Source organism: Suncus etruscus, chromosome 1 (genome assembly GCF_024139225.1).
Source record: "Suncus etruscus isolate mSunEtr1 chromosome 1, mSunEtr1.pri.cur, whole genome shotgun sequence".
In the NCBI taxonomy this organism is placed as follows: domain Eukaryota; kingdom Metazoa; phylum Chordata; class Mammalia; order Eulipotyphla; family Soricidae; genus Suncus; species Suncus etruscus.
This window is the reverse complement of record NC_064848.1, coordinates 88,138,051-88,155,701: the sequence shown is the minus strand read 5'-3', so window position 1 is coordinate 88,155,701 and position 17,651 is coordinate 88,138,051. Positions and strand designations below refer to the sequence as shown.

The following is a 17,651-nucleotide window of genomic DNA, read 5'->3' as shown; positions in this document are numbered from 1 at the left end:
TTCTTCCTACATATCAGAAAATTGAAAAAAGTTTTCTTTCTTTTTGGCTCATACCCAGCACTGTTCCGGGCTTATTCTTGGTGCTACACTCACAGACAACTCCTGGCAGGCTTGAAGGGTCCATATGAGGTACTAAAGATAGAATTTACCCCAGTCAGCCAGATGCCAAGTACCTATCCACTCACTAAACTATTGCTCTGGTACTCAATGATAAAATATTTTAAAACAACTTTTACATCTAATACTAAGACTTAAATTGTGTTCTAAAAAGTGAAAGAAAGCTATAACTAAAGAAATACTGAAGTTACCTAAGTTTAATATAAAAAAGTTAACTTACCTGCCATCTCGCTGAGCAGCACCACCTTCTGTTACTGTCTTGACAAATATTCCCAGTTTTTCAAGCCCAGCATCTGCTCCAACACCCATACCAATAATACTTATACCAAGTCCATCCTCATCTATAAAAACAAACAAAAAACAACAATGTAGGTTTTATACTTAACCATAATTAGCTGGGGAGACTTCTTTCTTTTTAGGCAGAGCTGGTTTATTAAACTTTTTTTTTAATGAGAAAAAGGGGTGAAATTAGCTCACAAAAAATTAACTCTAGATTTTAGGAGGAAATAAATTAGCAATATCTGATCCATGAAAACTGTGATTAATGGCTAGATAATCACAATAGATAAATAGATTAACTTCCTTTGGTGCATTCAAAATAATACTTTGCCAAGAACTAGCCGATATTTTCATTCAAGATCACAGTTTAATTCACAGAAGTTAATGTATGGTTTATGCTTTAAAAATAAACCATTGTTTGACACCAGTTTGGAAAGGACTTCTCCACAGTCAATGATGAAGTGCTCTATACATATTTTGGAAAACATCCAATGGCTGAACCCCATACAACTGGAAGATATGTTCTTTATAAAAATAACTTACAAAAATCATCATAAATAATATGCAAATTATTTTAAGATTAATAAATATTAATGTGAAAAATAAAGTCCTTTTAAAGAACTATACAGGATACTTGCTGCAAACTTCTTACAAAAGGAAATAAAGTTGCATTACATTTTAAAAACCATTAATAACAGCACTATAGATACATATGTGCTTGGAAGTCTGTAAACTTTCTTCTCATACTTCAGAATATGTTTTGGAAAGCAATAAGCTGATTTCCTGTTGGTTTACTGCTCCTACCATAATCAATATTTACACTCCACCCTAGATTGTGATCTGGTGATGGGATATTGAATTATTCCCTTCTTGGTATTCCTCTCCCACCCTAAAGTGTGGCCTGGTTGTCAATAAAAGCAGAGGTCTGAGGAAGGCAGAGGCTCATTCTTTGGTTTTCTTCCACTAAGCTGCATTCCTTCTTAGGAGCAGAAATTTGGGTAGTTGGATTCCTTGCTTGAGTGCTGGATTTCCTGAATCTGTTCTTGTGGATAATAATCCGTGGATTACTTCCTGCATCAACACTTGCATCCAGGTTTATGTCTCACCCGATCCTCATTTTGGAGCCCTCAACTAAACTACCAAACTCCTTTAAAATATGGTTCTGCCTATCACAATGATTATAGCTATCACTTTCCAATAGAAAAATATACACAAATCATAACTGATTTGCACAGTCAAGTTATCTTTGATTCTAAGTAAAACTAAAATGAATTACTCTCCATACACAAGAATATTTTCCTTATACCCTAACACTTCAAACTGAGAAATAATTTCCTGTAGTTAGGACTTTTACCTAATCCACAACATGTTCAGTCAGATCAGGCTACCATGGTGATCTACACCCACATCCTACAGCCAGCCTGGCTTCCTTTCCTTCTAATTCTCTGCTCCAAGGATGAGTGCTGCACATGGAAAGATCGTGAGGGCTCACACTATGTTCAAGAAACATCCCACAAAGCTGCCTGCCTGTCTACACATGAAGCACGAGTGCTCAGGGAAGGTCCTTTTCCAAAGACCCTTTATCCCCTGGTCTGCAGGCTGGACACACACTCTCTGGGCCTACTTGCTTTTGAAGCTTAAGAGGAACCTCTAGTTCTGACAGGAATTTCAGCTAGCTAGTGTCTTTGATGTTCTTTAGTTGTGTGATCCCATTGGAGGCTGCATCACAGGAGATGAAAATTCATGATTTCTTAATGTGCACTGACCAAAAATTAATCCAAGATTGGCCATGTGATAAGATCAGGGTACTGAGTGCAGAAAACAGGCTGAAGTGAGCTGATTAAGAGCTAATATGGCCAGTCAGGGACAGATAGATACCTTCAGGATCATAGCCTTTAGAGACACCCTCAAAGTAGTAATCCAACCCAAGATGACTAATTCAGTCTTGACTCACTGAATTAGTGGAGAGCTCAGGGAAAGATAACAGCTGAGCTTGTGGACCAGCGGGGATACCAGCAGTGTGATACCTATCACCCCAAGTTACGAATCAACTGTGCAGTTGATTTTACACTTGGTAATGACACCAAAATTGAGTATAAAGCACCTTGTGCTATCATATCATTTGCATTCAAATAGGACTTCTTTTTGCAAGTTCTAATACCATTTAGTGAAGAAGGGAAAGAAAGAGAGAGAAGGAAGAGGTGGAGTGGGAAGAGGAAGAAGAAAGTAAGGAAGAAGAAGAAGAAGAAGGAGAAGAAGAAGAAGAAGTAGAAGAAGAAGAAGAAGAAGAAGAAGAAGAAGAAGAAGAAGAAGAAGAAACCCTATAATTTGAACCATTTTTCAAAATATAGATTTTAAGTAGAACTGATTACTACTGCTTAGTAATATCAAATAGCTAAAACTCTTGGAATATCCTTCGCTGAGACTCCAAAAATCATTCTACACCTTTCCTTTGCTATCAAAAGCCAAGTCTTGCCTTTCAAATGTACCAATAATAAGCAACTTATTCGATTTATACAATGAAAAATACTTCAGCAAGGAGAACAGTCAGCTGGCTAGGAACATTTTTCTCTCAAAAGCATCATCAGAAATAAATAACTAAACGCTCCCTGCTTTATGCAGACAACCTCATACAGCACTGCGTGAAACATCTTTACTAGGTCAGCTGGGCAGGAACGCTTTATTTTCAGCCTCATCTGGAAACTGGCCTTTTCCCGGGTGCTGAGTGATTAAGCATATAAAAGAGACAAAAACACAAATGTCAGGAATGCTTCTCTTTCCATTGGGATCAACTCTCATAGACACCCCCTCTTCCAATGGGCAGGAGTGATTCTGCGGCCAAAGTATGAATCTTCAGTCATGCCCTCAGCACCAGCAAGTCATTGTGGGCTTGGGTCCCAGCTTCAGGAGGAGCCCGTGTTGGGGTGGGGGTGGGGGTTGGCTGAGTATTAAGGGTCTGTGACTCTTGAGCGTGAGAAAGATGGCTTCCACACGGTCATAGTCGTGGGGGGGCCTTAGCTGAGGTCTCCAACAGAAGCATACTGTGCATGTCCGGGAATTTCTGGGTCAAGTCTGTGGGCACCTGAATGGCATTTCGCAAGTCATACTTGTTTCCCACAAGGATGCGGGGGGATGTCAGTGGTCAGCAGGTGCTGTCTGCACTCCTCAATCCATGATGGCAGGCTGTGAAAACTCACCAGGTTGGCCAGGTCGTACATGAAGACTATGGCATGTATATTGTGGTAGTAGCTCTGCACCATGCTCGGAAACTACTCCTGGCCCACAGTGTCCCACAGCTAGATCTTGTTGTGCTCCTATCAATCTCCACCGCCTGTTCTCAGAAATCCATGCCATGTGATCTGGGCAGAAGCAAGCGGTAGGTGAGGCATGTCTTGCCTACGTTGGGGTCACTGATCACGATGATCTTGAAGATCAAGAGGGAGCTGGCGGACAGTATGGCCGCAGGAGCCCCTAGGGTTGCCGTCAAGAAACTGGTCTCCAGTGATGACTCCATTTCCGAAGTCATCCTGCCAAAGGGTGGGGGGGTGAGACTTATTTCTGCCAGCTATAAGTGCACTTACTTTTGCAGAAAGTTTTTTCAATGCTGGGAATAAGACAACCAATAAAAATACCAAAAAAGTTCATGAGTTCTGTCACATTTTGAGAGTACAGTTGATTATTTATTGTGACCACGTTCTCTTCCCAAAGGCTAAAAAGTTATCAAGTATAATCCATATTCCTCTGTAAATAATAGCATATTTAAGAATAAAATATACAAAATTCAGAGAGGGAAGCCATAATACAAAAGATAGGGTGCTTGCCTTATATGCAGCTGACCCAGATTCAATCTCAAGCATCCCATATGGTCCTGCCAAAAGTGATACCAAATCCCAGGATCAAGAGTAAGCCACATTGAGTAAGCACATCATTGAACGTGCTCCCCCAAATAAAACACACAAAATTCATATATGCACATATGTATATGTATTTCTATGTATACATATACATTTTAAATAAATGTCCTCTCATTCTTTAACATTGTCATGCTAGTTGTTAGTGTAGTTATTTCCCTGACAGCACTTACCACTCTTTGTGGTGAGCTACAAATTGAGAGCCAGTCCTTAGTAGAATGCGTGTCGAGATACAGGCAAGGACAGGGGAGGAGGGGGGCATTGCTGGTAGGGACTGAAACCCAACTAAGAACATACTTGTAATTATGATGCTTAAATAAATATTTATAAAAAATAAATGAATAAATTAAAATAAATAAATGTCCTTATGATACTTTAGTATTTCGCTTATCTATATGGTCTCTTCTCTTTCATTTGTTCTATAGCTACATGATTCTACTGCTACTCACCTGTGTATTTCCAAAGAACATAAAACACTAAACTACTCTGAAAGGACATGTGCACGCTTATGTTCAAATTAATGCTATTTACAATTTCCAAGATATGGGAATTAGCCAAAAAAGCCTGATACTAAATAAATGTATAAAGAAAACGTGGATTTAAGCCAAAAGCCTGATACTAAATAAATGTATAAAGAAAACGTGGCATATATATATATATATATATATATATATATATACACATACAACAAAACACTACTCAGCTATGAGAATGAAATGAAATTTTGCTTTTTTGTAATGGCAGAAGTAAAGCTGCGAGAATCATACTGAGATAAATCCTAAAGTGAAAAAACAAATACTGAATAATCTCAGTTATATGAGCAATATTATTATTTAACAAAGCATTGGGAAAAATCCAAACAAAAACAAGCCTTTTGATTATGATCACAGGACTGATATTACCAAAAGTAGAGGAGAAGAGAACAGGAGAAAGAGTTCAAATGAATGATGATCAAAGAATATTGGTAATCTTGGTGATGAGTATAATATGAAAATATACTCTGAAGAGGTATGATATTGTACCCCTGAAACATATAAAACTTTTCATACCACCTTTATTCAAACAATTAAATGTGGGAAAGTGGCATAGCAATATATACAAAGCACAGACTCAACCAACGATGAGAACACAAGATCTAAGATGAAACCTCCAAATTTTAATATGCCTGTCAAGGTGGAAGGGAGTCAGGAAATGAGGTAGTATGGGAGCACAAGTAATTGAAATTGACACTAGTGGTGGGATTGGTGTTAAAATATTATATTCCTAAAACTCAACTATTAATAACTTTCTAAAGCACAAGTATTTAATTAATTTAAAATTAAGAGTTATAACAAGGTAGCATCAAATAATTTTGAAACTCATATATTAAAATAATATGTACATTAAATATGTACATTAAAATAGATAATAACTGATCAACTAGTTATTATTAAAAATATATAAAATAATAAAATGACTGATATTTAAACTTGTGAGAAATATCTTACATTTATTTAAACATTCTAATAAGTAAAAGTTTTAATAAATAAACATTTTTGTTCTATATATTTTTAAAAACATGTCATTTGATAAAAGCGATTTGTTGGCTCAATTGTGTGCAAAAGAAATCTTTAGAGAATGTTCTCCCTGGATGATCATCTGATATGATGGCTAGCTTCAGGAACTCCCAGTCATTCTAGACAGGTGTTATGGGAACTTGAATGTGCATGAGTGATCATAGGAAACTTTTCTTCACTCCTAACATTTAGAAATCATGTGACTTGCCATATTCATTTACTATATTTTTTACTCTGGTATAACATATTCATGTTCATTAAGAGCCTTTGTTTTGCTAAATAAAATTGTCTGTTTTAGTTTTAAGATCTTTCCCTCGGATGGATTTTCTTATATAGTTTCTTATATTTTCTTATAAAGTTTAGGTCTGTGCTGAAGGTTCTTCATTGGCAATATGTACTAACTTACTTTTTTCCCACATGAATTCTAGATTAGTTGTATAATGAATTCTTGCCCACATTCATCAATCTCATAAAGCTTCTCTAGAGTCCAAAATTGTTCATGTTGATAAAGGGATGAATAATAACTGAAAAAGTCTTCCCAAATGATTAGACTGAGATAAGTATTTACCCTGGGATTTGATTTTGTGCTAAGAGATGACAGCTATAGTCTCTTCCACATTGAACAATGCCATACATAATGTTACTCTCATGTAAAATCCTTAGTGTAAATTTTTTACTAGCTGAATTATTGTTCACATTCATTATATTTAGAATAATTTCTCTTCATTGGGAATTAAAAGATGTTGAGCCAATATTGAGTCACAAATGAAACTTTCTCACACTCTATATTACATTCAAAGGGCTCATATCAAATATCTTGTATTGTCAGGCATAAAATAGTTTTATTCCTGCAAATATCATGCAAGAATTTACTTTTTAGCTTTTAAAGTCATTTTCTATGCTTTGACGCAGGCATTAAAACATTTTCTTCCCTCCGTCCATTGCTTCATCAGAAAAAAATACTCAGAACTAATAGAACTAATTCCGACTGTGAGAAAAGTTATAATGGCTTAAGCCATTCAATTCCAAAGCAGAATACCTAAAAGTCAATAGTGATAACTGAAAAACAAAGAAAATAATATCCAACTCTGGAAAATAGATAGTTGATCTTATTTCAGGCCATTTTCATAGAGATATATTAAGTATGAGTGAACCCAAAGTCACATACTTGAAAACCACTTCGTACTGTGGCTGCACTGCCAGATATCTTCAATCATCCTGTCTTCCTCTATCTCTCCTTTCCAAGAAACAAGACATTAGGAAACAAAGCAGCCAGAAAGTGATGCAAAAGATGCAAGGCTGTGTTATTATTGAAGATGCTATCACAGTAATCTAAAGTTCACAGTTAATATTCTCTCTCTGAGGAGAAAAGCTCATCTGATTTTAGTATTTTCCTCATTGCTAGTGGTTTAGATACTAAATCTCTCAAAACTTGTCCATTTTTTATGACTTTTCCCTGATACTTTGCAAACATTATTTTCACTTAGAGATATTAACTCCATGTCATAATGAAGATCATCCTCCACAAAATTTATCATTTGTATTGTTTTTTTTAATGTAATGCTTTTAAAACTTAAAATTTTGTTTGATTGGAACTGTCCTTACTTTTTCTTTTATAATTTCTAGTTTTGCCCTTTGGTTAATATTCCTCTCATAATAATCAGTATATAATTGCACATTTTCCTCAAATATCTTCATTTTATTTTACATTTAATTATTTAATCCAGTTATTTTATATGTAGCAATGGTGTATAGATTTATAGTCATTCAGACATGTTCAGATATTCTGAACAAATTATAAGTCATATTTCTACTTTAATTTAGAATATTATATGTTCCTCATAAACTATTTTCATCACAATTGATATTTCTGAACTACTCTTATTCCACAAATCGATTACTATATCAATAAAATTGGTTCTGAATAGAGGCTTTATATTATAACAAGCATTTGGTAAATTTAATTCTTTCATATTTTTCTTACTTAGCTTAGGTTGTAATTTTCCATATTATATTTGTAATCTCTCACAATCCAATCTGATGACAGTTTTATTTAAACTTTTAAAATTTATTTATTAATTTATAGGTATCTGAGGTAAAACACAGGAGAAAATTTATCAAATTAAGACTTCTATCAAAAGTACTATTTGAAAAGATGTGGTTTTTTTTATTTTCAACGACATATTTTACAGTTGAACTGTTTTTCTTGGCATTTAATTTAGAACACACATTGTTTTGGTACTACTGCAAGTGAGATACTAGCCTCATTTTTATGTTTAGGTTTTTAATGTGACTATAAAGAACTATTAGCTTTCTTGGGAGGGGAAAAAAAGAAAAGATTAGGCTACACATGGGAGCACTCAAGTGCTCTTTCTTAACTCTGTGCCCCAGTGGGAATCGTTCAGTGCTCAGTGAGTCACTGAACTGGAGCTTCCAGTATGCAAAGCATAAGTTGTAGCTCATTGAGCTACCTCACTGGCTTCTACTTTTCTTACATGTATCTTGGATCTGGCCTTGACTTTGATATTTACAATAATCCTTAAATACTTTTATTAAAATAAAGTGGGTTTTCCATATGAATGTGGTATTCTACATAAAACATAAGGTTATATTACAGTACATAACATGTTTATATCAACAAAGGATCATTTCTAAAAATTTTTGTGGAGCAGCCATACCCAGCAGTGTTCAGGACTTTCTGGGGATGCTGAGGTAGAAACCTGGATCAATCAGTCATATGCAAGGCAAGTGCCTGGCCCACTGTACCGATTATCTACTTTCTCAATTACCTACTTTTTATATTTTATTTATTTAAGGTTTGACTCTTGATTTTAATTGACATAATTTGTTTCTTCAATATGAAAGTATATATATTATATATAAAAGTTTATAAATAATTATATGTTTGTATATATATTATATAAAAGTAAAATCCTGTTGATTTGTAGTTTATATTATATTTAATTTTTCATACACTATCTTAACAGAAATTAAGAAAACAATAGCACTTATGGTTGCATTGAAAGAATAAAACAATCTAGAAATAAACCAAACCAAAGGTCTTTTTCCTTGACCCACCTTGGCAAGTAATTATTAAATAAAATAAGTAGCTAAGTCCTCTCAGATAAGAACAGACTACACAGGCTGAAAATTGGGTCTTTTCTTGTGAAAAGAAGTTGGGTTAAACCCTCCAACCCTGCATATACCCTGCACTAAAAAATCCAGCAGCCCTGAGCATAGCTGCCATCTTCCAGGCAGAAAAATGGTCCAACTTTCCACCAAGCTCCAAAAGAAAATAAGAGTCATTAATATGTCTAGTCCTGATTGTTATCTCAGTGGCATTCAAACAAAGAGGGTGAGGGTTAGAGTCCCCTTTTATATATGAATTATAGCAGTCAAACACCATCCCCTATACCTCTGCCACAAATGACCCAGCTCAGTAAATTAATCTTATCAAAGTTTCAAACCACCAAATTTGTTTTAAATCAGTAAATTCTGGACCACAAGGCCACACAGCCACATGCCACCTGAATATCTTCCAAATAGTGTCAGCACAGTAGCAACAAAGAAAATATGATGGGAACGTTAGAGTAATCTACCTACCCTTGTGAGAGTAAACAGAAATACAGAAAGCTCAAGTAGCACCAACCAGAGCCCAGTAAATCCTTAGATATCGACTTTAATAACACCACAGAGACATATCTTTTCAAACTGACCTGTACTGATTTAATTCTTGATAATTCCATTTGCTTTTTTGTATTGTAAGCAATATTAAGTAAATTTTTTTGTACCTCCATGAAGGCAGGTTATGCTGGGGGGTGGAAAATTGGGGACACTGGTGAAAGGGGGTCATACTGGTGATGGGATTTATGCTTGAATATTTAATATTTAAAACAAAATTATTATGAGCATCTTGGTAAATTAAACCACTACAATGAAAATTGAAAACAAACAAAACGATCTGTTTCCTAACTGATATATGACTCTGAACTGAAGAAACTAAAGTCAGAAACTGAATATACAAATAAAAAAAATAATAATGAATGAACTTGAAAAATATTGTTAAGTATTTTTTATATTACTCAAAGAAATCCATGGATTCATTTCAACCTCTGGATTCTATGACAATTTTCACAGAAACAGAACACTCCAATGATATTTTTCAATTTCCAATGAGATTTTCACAGAAATAGAATAAATGGTTGCATTCTATAAAAGAAACAAAACTTATAAATCTTAATTTCTTGTTTTGTTTTGTTTTGTTTTAGAGCCATGCCCAGTGATGGTCAGGATTTACTTCTAGCTATGAGCTCAGAAGTCATTGCTCTGGGCTTGGAGGACCATATGGGACGAGAAGGGATCAAACCATGATCCGTTCTAGGTTAGCGCATGCTAGGCAAATGTCTACCTCTTGCGGCACTAGTCTGGCCCTGATATAATTCCTAATTTTAAGTTATATTACAAAGATACAGATATACAAACAGAATGATACTGCCATAAAATAAACAGGTATGTATATGAAGTATATCAAGCAAAAATAGCACAAAATATTAAAAATGTATATATCTAAACTTAGTGCCATTTGTTGAATTAATTTGTGATTTGTGTCATAGGAGTCAAGAACACATTATTGAAAAAATTCTCCAATAAATTGTGATAAGTAAATTGGAACAATTTTCTTTTCTTTATTTTTCTTTGTCCCCAATTCACAATACAGACCAGGCAAAGGGCCTGGGTTGAGGTATATATGGGGTGCATTTACTGTACCTCCTGTTTCTATATAGTCAGTGTAAAGAACACAGCTTGTGGTAAGAATTGGGAGGCCTTATCTTTACTTTTCTTTTCTTTTTTTTGATTTATATATATATATATATATATACACAAAAAAAAATCCTTCACCAGTGCAACATTCCCAAGTGTCCCTCCTCCCCACCCCACATAGGCCTGTACTCTAAACAAGCTGTGTTTTCTTTTAGATGCAAAATAAATCAAATCCCCATATTGTAACACATATAAAATGAGATTAAAATGAATTAAAGGCTTAAAGACATGAAATTTTTAAAAATAGAATAAAAGCTAATATATACTCATTAACATTAGTCTTGGCAATGCCAAAGACAAATAAAACCACAAATAAACTAGAGAGGCTATATAAAATATAATTTAAGAATTCTGCACTGAAAAGGGAACCATTGGCAGAATAAAAGGGCAATATATGAAATGGAAGAAATATTTTGCATCTAATAAAAAATCAATATTCATGTATACAAATATATTGTTAATAATTATCAGAAGCTAGCTGGAGACATTGTATAGCAGGTAGGGCACTTGCTTGCACATTACTGACCTGGTTTGATCCCTAGCACTCCATATAGTCTAGCCAAAACCTACCAGGCCCACCCCAACAGATAGTTAAGTACAAAGCCAGGAGTAACCTATGAACACCACTGGGTATGTCCCTCAAACAAAGAAATAAACAGAATGACCAAAGGAATTAAATTGACATATTCCAGGGGCCCGGAGAGATAGCACAGCGGTGTTTGCCTTGCAAGCAGCCGATCCAGAACCTAAGGTAGTTGGTTCGAATCCCGGTGTCCCATATGGTCCCCCGTGCCTGCCAGGAGCTATTTCTGAGCAGACAGCCAGGAGTAACCCCTGAGCATCGCCAGGTGTGACCCAAAAACCAAAAAAAAAAAAAAATTGACATATTCCCCAAAGATGATGTTTAACAAAAATGAAAAAGTGATCAACAATGCTAATCATTAGGAAAATGTAATTTGAAACCACAATGAAATATGTCAGTCACAGCTGTCTAATGGTTATCATTAAAAGTGAAGAGATAATAAAATAGAGAAAAAATAAATCTTATATGCATGGGTGGAAAAAAATTGGTGCAATTACTGTGGAAAAGATATTTGAAACTTACTCAAAAAGTTTTCTAACAACAAAAAACAGGAATATTTCAAATATACCCAGCATATACCTATCCCTAATAATATATATAATTCTTCCCCTGGAAACCATTTAACCATTTTCTAAATATTATGATATCACTCTCTCTTTTTAATATAAGTTTTTTTAAACTGCCAATTTGTGTAGCCTTCAACAATATCCTGTTTACTTTATCTTGGCTTGCACTGACTATCTTCTTTTGTGATTTGCTTTGTTTCATATCCTATAACTTATCTCTAAAAGAATCATATATCCTGGGCCATTCAACTAGGATCTTTCATTTTCACAGAAGAGTAATATCTCATGAAATAGATATACTACCACTGATAGACCCTTTTTATCACTAATGAGTTTTTGGACTGTTTTCACATTTTTCAACTTTAAGCATTACATACTGTGACATATTTTTCTTCTATAGGTGATATATAACTCCACCAATCAAACTGAGCTGCCTTTTCACACACACTCACACACACACACACACACACACACACACACACACACGGTTTTTGTGTCACACTTGACAGTGCTCAAAACATACTCCAGGCTCTTCACTAAGGGATGACTCCTGTCAGGTTCAGGAGAGGGACAATAGAAAGTGTTAGTTCTGCTCTGTACAAGGCATATACTCTGTATATGTATACTGTATACTCTAGCCCCAAGTTTATGTGTATCATGGTTATGATTAGATTTTCCTTTTTTAATTAATTTTTATTGTGGTCAAAGTGAATTACAAATATTTCACAATAATATGCAAAGTTCATAGTGACAATATGAAACTTTGAGGTTAAAGTCTCTTTAAATTCGAACAAAGGTGTCTTAAAAGGAGAATGATCAGTCAAGTTTAATATGATGACAGAAATGCTTTATGCCACTTTTTTCAAATGTAGTTTTATATCAGTACCAGGGCTTATAAATGTGTCTACAATAGTTTAGGTGTACAATGCTCCAACACAGATCTCATCACATTATTCATTTTGAAATAAAAAATCAAAGGGACTCGAGAGACAGAGGGAAAAGAAATTTGTTTTGAATGCATCTGATTAAAGTTTTATATGCACAGCACTTATGGTCCTCCTTTCCCTTTATCCTATAGTATCAGGAGTCATCCTTGAATATAGAGAGAGGACTAATCCCTAAACAAGAGCATGATCAAAAATTATATTTATATACATATATGGGCCAAATATTGATAAAATATTCAAAAAATCTAAAAATAATGTTAAATAAAAATAATTTTTGTATAATTTTCATCACTTTTCCCATAGCATTTGGATTTTATTGTTTGTTTTCTTGTTTGTTTTTTGAGTTGCAGCCGACGGCAGTCAGAAGTTACTCCTGGCTCTGTGCTCAGAAGTCACTCCTGGCAGGCTCGGGACCATATGGATTTGAACCAAGATTGGAACCAGGATTCGTCCTATATTGGCTGCGTGCAAGGCAAAGGCCTTATGGCTGTACTATATCTCCAGCCCCAACTATTGCATTTCAAACAAGTTATTATTTCTTTTCACCCCTTGCCAAGAGACAAGTAAATTACTCAGCTGAAACTTGTGGGTGAGTACTCCAAATATTTTTATACATATTTCAGCAGAATAGATACATGATCACTGAAATCTATATTTCTTGTTTATTCAAAATTTTTCTACTCATGTGAGTAAAATGATATTTATGCCTCCCCCCTAACAGTGATAAATTGAGAAATTTTGTTAACCTGTTAATTTTTCCTTCAAAGTATATTTGCTTTATTGTTTGCTTTGATTTTGGCCTGATTTTGAAGATCTTTATTATTAAAGAGTTGACTTTTCCCTAAATAAATAATATATAAATTATTAATTTATATTAAATTAAATAATTAATATATAAATAAATAAATAAAATTTGGGGCTTTTCTGAAAAAGGTCACCTCATTGAAAGCAGTTAATTAAGAACCATTACAAAAATGGTGGAATTTTCTCAGCTCAAGGCAATCTTTTATTATCTAATAGTCTCTTCATCATCATCTTTTCCCCCAATAATGTCTACAATTTTCATTTTGGGTTTCCTGCATGAAATTTCTTGAATTTTGTCTCAATTATTTGGAAAGAATTTGGGAAATCTCTTAGGCTTTATCTTTGGATCCATAGTTGAGTTTCAACAATAACCAATCAATAATCCTTTCCTTTTTATTTAATACTGAAATTTTCATTTTAAAATTAATAATTTTATTGTTACTATAAACTCTCTTAAGGATGTCTTTTTTTAAGTCATATTACTATTTTACAAGATAATAAACTGTAGTATCTCTTCCTCGAGCTCTATTAATAGAGCAATCTGGTTGCTATTCCGTAGCGTGAAATCAGGAATAAACACCTTTCCCCTGACCTCTCTCCCCTATTTTAGCCTTAACCTCTTAGAGATGAAGAGAATTGCCTTTAACTCACTGCAGTTTTCTTATAAGGAAGTAGAAAAAAGCCACCACTCTTTTCTGCCACCTTAGAGTCTAACCATGACAACCCACCCTCTATAACACAACTACTGCTGTAATACTTAGGCCACACCTGGCTGTGTTCAGGGCTTTCTCATGACTTTGTTCTCAGTCTTCTCTCCTGACAATGCTTAGAGAACCATATAATTGGAGACAGCTATGACCAAGGCAAGCATTTTAACCACTGTGTGATCTCTTCAACCCTTACCAGCACCAGCCCTACCAGAACCAGATTTAATAACAGAACTTTGGGACAAACTCAGACTCTTCCTGATTAACCTTTTTTTCTTATTGCTCTCTGGCCTTCTTTCTTCTTTCTTTTTTTTTTTTTAAATAATTACTTTACTTAAGCACCATCGTTAAAAAATTGTTGATGATTGCATTTCTGTCAATGTACACCTTCCTTCTCCAGTGCACATTTCCTTTCAAACTTTTTTTAAAATAAATACTCTGAAAATTAAAATTTTAGCTTTAAAAAATTACTGAGGTGAGAAATAATTTTTTGTTATTAAGATAGAAATATAGTGAGTATAAATATCATGGAAAACGTATACCTTTCTCTAGATCTACTGGGAAAAGTTCCAGTTTTTCTACACGTTTTTCAAGTTCATATTCTGCTGATGCGGCCACAGGGTCAACTTCATCATTTCTCCTGTCATAGTCTTCATTGGAATATGTGTTAAAAACCTGCAAAAAGAAAGCAACATGAGATGTCAAGAAAGAAAAAAGAAGCATTTCTTAATTTAGAAAATCTAATAAGTGTGAGCTGAAAATTGTACATGATTAGCTTCTTAAATAACATTTTAATCCTTAAAGTGAGTTGAAGTAATAATAAGAACAGAATAAAAATAACTTCTTTTGTAAATGTCAGTATCATTCTACTTCTTTTAATGATTTGGATGATAACAACAATATTAATGGCATTTTAGAGAACTGTAATATGCTAAATTACCTGTATGCTTTACAGATTTTTTGAAAAGTTTTTTAAATAATGTTAAACAAACTAAGAAATTGTTTCGGGGCTGGAGAGATAGCATGGAGGTAAGGCGTTTGCCTTTCATGCAGGAGGTCATCGGTTCGAATCCCAGTGTCCCATATGGTCCCCCGTGCCTGCCAGGAGCAATTTCTGAGCATGGAGCCAGGAGTAACCCCTGAGCACTGCCGGGTGTGACCCAAAAACCAAAAAAAAAAAAAAAAAAAATTGTTTCACATTTTGCTCTTTATGAACTTTGCTCTTGTAGTACATGAATAATATTTCTAACTGTATTTCAGATTCACTGAAAGTTATTTACTTTCTATGATATTGCGCTGAGTTCAGACTCAATAGTCACTCTTCATTTCATTTGTATGCAGTTGCAAGTTAAAAGTCATTGAATTAATCTATGAATGACAATCAAAATAGTGCTCAAGAGCTACAGATTAGACACTTGGTTTTTTCTTTTCTAAATAACTCATATGTTATTAAATGTGACTTTCAAATGGAGACACAAGAAATCTGATTATTATTTTTTCTGAAATATTTTACCTATTTAAAATTAACTGGAAGCAAATATGATTTCTTATTTAATAGAATACCTGTGTGTGTGTGTGTGTGTGTATCTCACATCTGGCTGTGGTCAGGGATTATTCTGGGTCTGTGTTCTAGGATCACTACCGGCAGTGTTTCAAAGCTCATATTCAGTGCTATGAATCAGTGTTTAGCCATGTTTAAAGGCAAGTGCATTAACCATTCTATCATTTCTCTTGATCATAATAAATAAATATCTAAATTTGGAATTCATGAAATCCTATTCCTATTTATAAAAGATATTAAGAATAAAATCTGTGGGAATGTTGCACTGGTGATGGGTGGTGTTCTTTACATGACTGAAACCCAAACACAATCATGTATGTAATCAAGGTGTTTAAATACAATAAAAAAAAAAGAATTTTAGGTACATAGATGGGCTCTCTTTCCAAATGTTCTAGTTTCTCCTTTACCCTGTACAATTAAATTTAGTCAGTCACTATAATTTTTATTCCTAGAAAAAGTCAACCATAGGACAGCCAACAGATAAAGAGAGTCCCCTGTTCCACTCCCTCCCTGTATTCAACTGTGTTCAACATTTCCACTTGTGCTGTGTTATCCTTCCTACATATGTTTCAAAAGTTGTATTGGCAGTAAAGAAATATTAATTGTGATTATTGTTTCAGATTTTTACAAATGTGTCAAATATTTGCCTTGCATGCTTATATTTTCAAAATTTTATATTATGGGGGCTAGGTTCTGAACAGGAAAATGCCATTTTGTAAAGGCATCCATATTGTAAACCTCTTAGGCCTCTCTTTCTCAGGCCTAAGTTTCCATTTGTCACTGCATCAAGATAACTGATCATACCATCTCAGGCTGGATACAAAAGAGCAGTAGGACAGTACCCTAGACAATAGCCAATCATTTTAAAGATCACCACAAGCTAGAACCTCTTCATCCCCTCCCTATAAACTCTGGCTTGTGAACCTAGGCAGGGTCACCTCCTGTGGGAGGTGGCTCTGGCTAGCCAGTTTGGGGGTTGTGGCTGACTAAATAAAGTCTTGCTTTGCTTTAAAAAAAAAACAAAAAAACAATAAAATCTGTGCCTGTAGTCTGATCAATATTTTTGAGCTCTGTAAATATTTTTAATATCTTAAAATAGTTCTTTACAAGTGCATTAAAGTGGTAAAATAAACATAGATTATAAGAACAAATATGAAAATATCAAATATTTTATTGATGTTCATACTTTACATTCTTTTATTAGAAAACTGTCAACTTTTGGTATACTCTACATAGTAACCCATACACAAAGAGTTTCTAATATAGAAACATATTAAAGAATTAGATGTGTTGTTTCTAATAGAAAAATGCTTCTCAAAATCAGGACTTCCCAACTTTTTGGCAGGGGCCACACCGGTGATGCTCAGGGGTTACTCTTGACTATTCATTCAAAAATTGCTCCTGGGTTGGGGGACCATATGGGACACCAGGGGATCAAACCGTGGTCTGTCCTGCGCCACCGCTCTGGCTCGACTTTCCAATTTTTTATCAGAATTACTTTAACATGTTTTTATAGTCTTGTGTTAATTACCCAGTCTCTACACATTTCTCTACCACAATAAGCATTTGTTTCAAAATGGACATTTCTAACAGAAATGTCTAACAGAAAAACCTTTGTTATTCTCCATTGTATGTTTTGATAATCATACATTCACTTATTAATTTATTATGGATTTTAGAGTGTCAATTCCATGTCAGACGCTCTCCTAGATACTTGAGAAGACAGAATCTCAAGTAGCTCATACTTTACTTGTGAAACAAAAATCAAAGCAAAGAGCTATACATAATGTGACAACTAA

The 17,651-nt window shown here is 34.4% G+C and overlaps 1 protein-coding gene, 1 non-coding gene and 1 pseudogene across 2 annotated transcripts in view; all 3 read right to left on the bottom strand.

The window, feature by feature from the left end:
- Positions 1 to 17,651, bottom strand: part of PPP1R9A (protein phosphatase 1 regulatory subunit 9A) — a 316,932-nt gene that overhangs the window by 162,083 nt on the left and 137,198 nt on the right. Inside the window, 2 exon segments of the mRNA XM_049784454.1 lie at positions 338 to 458; positions 14,834 to 14,966. Coding sequence (XP_049640411.1) covers positions 338 to 458; positions 14,834 to 14,966 — 254 coding nt within the window.
- LOC126024512 (ras-related protein Rab-33B-like) lies at positions 3,262 to 3,922 on the bottom strand (annotated as a pseudogene).
- On the bottom strand, positions 10,557 to 10,688 carry LOC126031780 (small nucleolar RNA SNORA51). The gene has a single exon (XR_007503614.1). It is a non-coding gene; the product is annotated as a small nucleolar RNA SNORA51 (small nucleolar RNA).